The sequence below is a fragment of the Littorina saxatilis genome, linkage group LG2 (genome assembly GCF_037325665.1).
Source record: "Littorina saxatilis isolate snail1 linkage group LG2, US_GU_Lsax_2.0, whole genome shotgun sequence".
In the NCBI taxonomy this organism is placed as follows: Eukaryota; Metazoa; Mollusca; class Gastropoda; order Littorinimorpha; family Littorinidae; genus Littorina; species Littorina saxatilis.
In genome coordinates, this window is record NC_090246.1 from 9,924,948 (window position 1) to 9,927,447 (window position 2,500).

At 42.0% G+C, this 2,500-nt stretch overlaps 1 protein-coding gene across 3 annotated transcripts in view; it reads right to left on the bottom strand.

Moving 5' to 3' along the window:
* The window catches only part of LOC138958158 (uncharacterized), a 105,203-nt gene that overhangs the window by 83,490 nt on the left and 19,213 nt on the right, over positions 1-2,500 (bottom strand). For all 3 annotated transcript variants that reach the window (XM_070329237.1, XM_070329239.1, XM_070329238.1), the window contains one exon: positions 1,274-1,462. In XM_070329237.1, coding sequence (XP_070185338.1) covers positions 1,274-1,462 — 189 coding nt within the window. The remainder of the gene's footprint in view (positions 1-1,273; positions 1,463-2,500) is intronic.

The window sequence follows — 2,500 nt, forward strand, 5'->3', positions numbered from 1 at the left end:
CATAGAGGGGTAATCGATACGAGGGTCGTGGTGTGTGTGTGTGTGTGTGTGTGTGTGTGTGTGTGTGTGTGTGTGTGTGTGTGTGTGTGTGTGTGTGTGTGTGTGTGTGTGTGTTTTCTGTCTGTCTGTCTGTGTGTGTAGAACGATTCAGAGTAAACTACTGGACCGATCTTTATGAAATTTTACATGAGAGTTCCTGGGAATGATATCCCCAGACATTTTTTTCCTGTTTTAGATAAATGTTTTTGATGACGTCATATCCGGCTTTTTGTAAAAGTTGAGGCGGCACTGTCACACCCTCATTTTTCAATGAAATTGAAAGAAATTTTGGCCAAGCAATCTTCGACGAAGGCCGGACTTTGGTATTGCATTTCAGCTTGGAGGTTTTAAAATTAATTTATGAGTCTGGTCATTAAAAATCTGAAAATTGCAATTAAAAAACGATCCAAATACAATTTCATCTTATTCTTCATTATTTTCTGATTCCAAAAACATATAAATATGTTATATTCGGATTAAAAACAAGCTCTGAAATTTTAAAATATGAAAATTATGATTAAAATTAAATTTCCGAAATCAATTTATACACAATTTCATCTTATTCCTTGTCGGTTCCTGATTCCAAAAATATATAGATATGATATGCTTGGATTAAAAACAAGCTCAGAAAGTTGAAAAGAATAGAGATAAAGAAAAGCGTGCTATCCTTCTCAGCGCAACCACTACCGCGCTATTCTGGATTGTCAATTTCACTGCCTTTGCCACGAGCGGTGGACTGACGATGCTACGAGTATACGGTCTTGTTGAAAAAATGCAGTGCGTTCAGTTTCATTCTGTGAGTTCAACAGCTTGACTAAATGTTGTATTTTCGCCTTACGCGACTTGTTTACATTTAGTCCAAGTTTTGACTAAATGTTTTAATATTGTTTTTTAATCTAGCCAACCATCGATTTTTGGCGGTTGTGTATCGTCCACTTTTAAGGCCGATGAGTCAGGGTTCTTGTAAACGTTTCGTTTTGTCCTAAATCAAACGTTCCTATTAATTTAACTTTTTCTTTAATTATTCTTGATTTTGGAACATAAGATGATAAGTAGTCTATCTGTTCCAGATTACCACCTTTCACCATTTCTAACATCCTCATCATCATCATCATCAACAACAACAACAACAACAAGAACAACAAGAACAACAAGAACAAGAACAAGAACAAGAACAACAACAACAACAACAACAACAACAACAACAACAACAACATCCTCTACAACAACTTACCCTCACACTTGTTGACAAAGCCAGACCAGCCCCCCTCCTCCAGACAGGTAAGTCGAGCAGGACCGTTAGGAACGTCGCCCACGGGGCAAGCAATGATGGCTTGTGTGGGGTGCAGGTACAACCCGCCGTGTAAAGGGGAGCGAGTGTATGCCACTGTACCTCCCGACACCCTCAGAGCTTCACATGGAGCTGTAAATCAAAAATGCAGATCAAATACAGTGCAGTGGACCCCCCCCCCCTCCCCTCCTCATCCCCTTGTCTTTACACCTGTTCCTTGTCCCGTTGTGATTTAAGACTTCCCCCTTTTTCAAGACCCCGCTTTCTCAGATGTTCTGTTCAGAGCCGTGAATCAAAAACGCAGGTCGTTCTTATACAAATGCAGTGGACCCCCCCCCCCCCCCCCCTCTTTTTGTTGTAAGACCCCCCAATTTAAGACTTCCCCCTTTTTAAAACCCTCCTTTGTTAGATGTTGTGTTCATAATCTCTTTAAATGTACCTCCATTGTAAGGCTCTCCGTTTTCAGACCTGACTTTCTCAGTATTTGAAGGTCTGAAAGGGGGGGGGGGGGAGGGGGTCCACTGTGGTATTTGCCGTGTAAACTGTTCGGCTCACCATCTCGGGTTTGGCAAAGATTTTACCTGGGGTTAGGCCACCCCTCAAATTAGACCCAAAAACAATTAAAACCTGCTTTTTGTGTCAACTGTAAACAATATATTAATTAATTTCTTACTGGACACATGGCACGATTTGTCTCCTTGTGACAACAATTCATTAAACAGTGCTCACTCTACACTGGATAGAGTCAGAATGTTGATTTTATTTTCTTTCTTTTTTTCTTTCGTCTTTACACCTGTTCCTTGTCCCGTTGTGCTCTCACACCGCCCCGTCCCTGCACTCGCTGCTCCAACCATCTCTGAATTTCGTTCCGCTGCCAGACTTGTCGATTTTACAGACGCTCCAGGGGGGGGGATGTCGGGTCGCTGCGGTAGGCTAACCTCGGAAGATGACACTGCACTTCTGCTGAGTCGCTTCGACGGTGTTCAGTACTGGGTCTGTCCCGAGCTAACGGATGCAGCCCACTACCTACTATGCCCCCTACTAACGACACTGTTGATTTTTGGTATCTGTCCAAATGGAGGGATATTCTTATCCTATGTGAAAGTCTGGCCATATCTGAGATGGTGAGCTGATTCATTTTCACAAGAAAAGACTATGCCTTAAAGAACT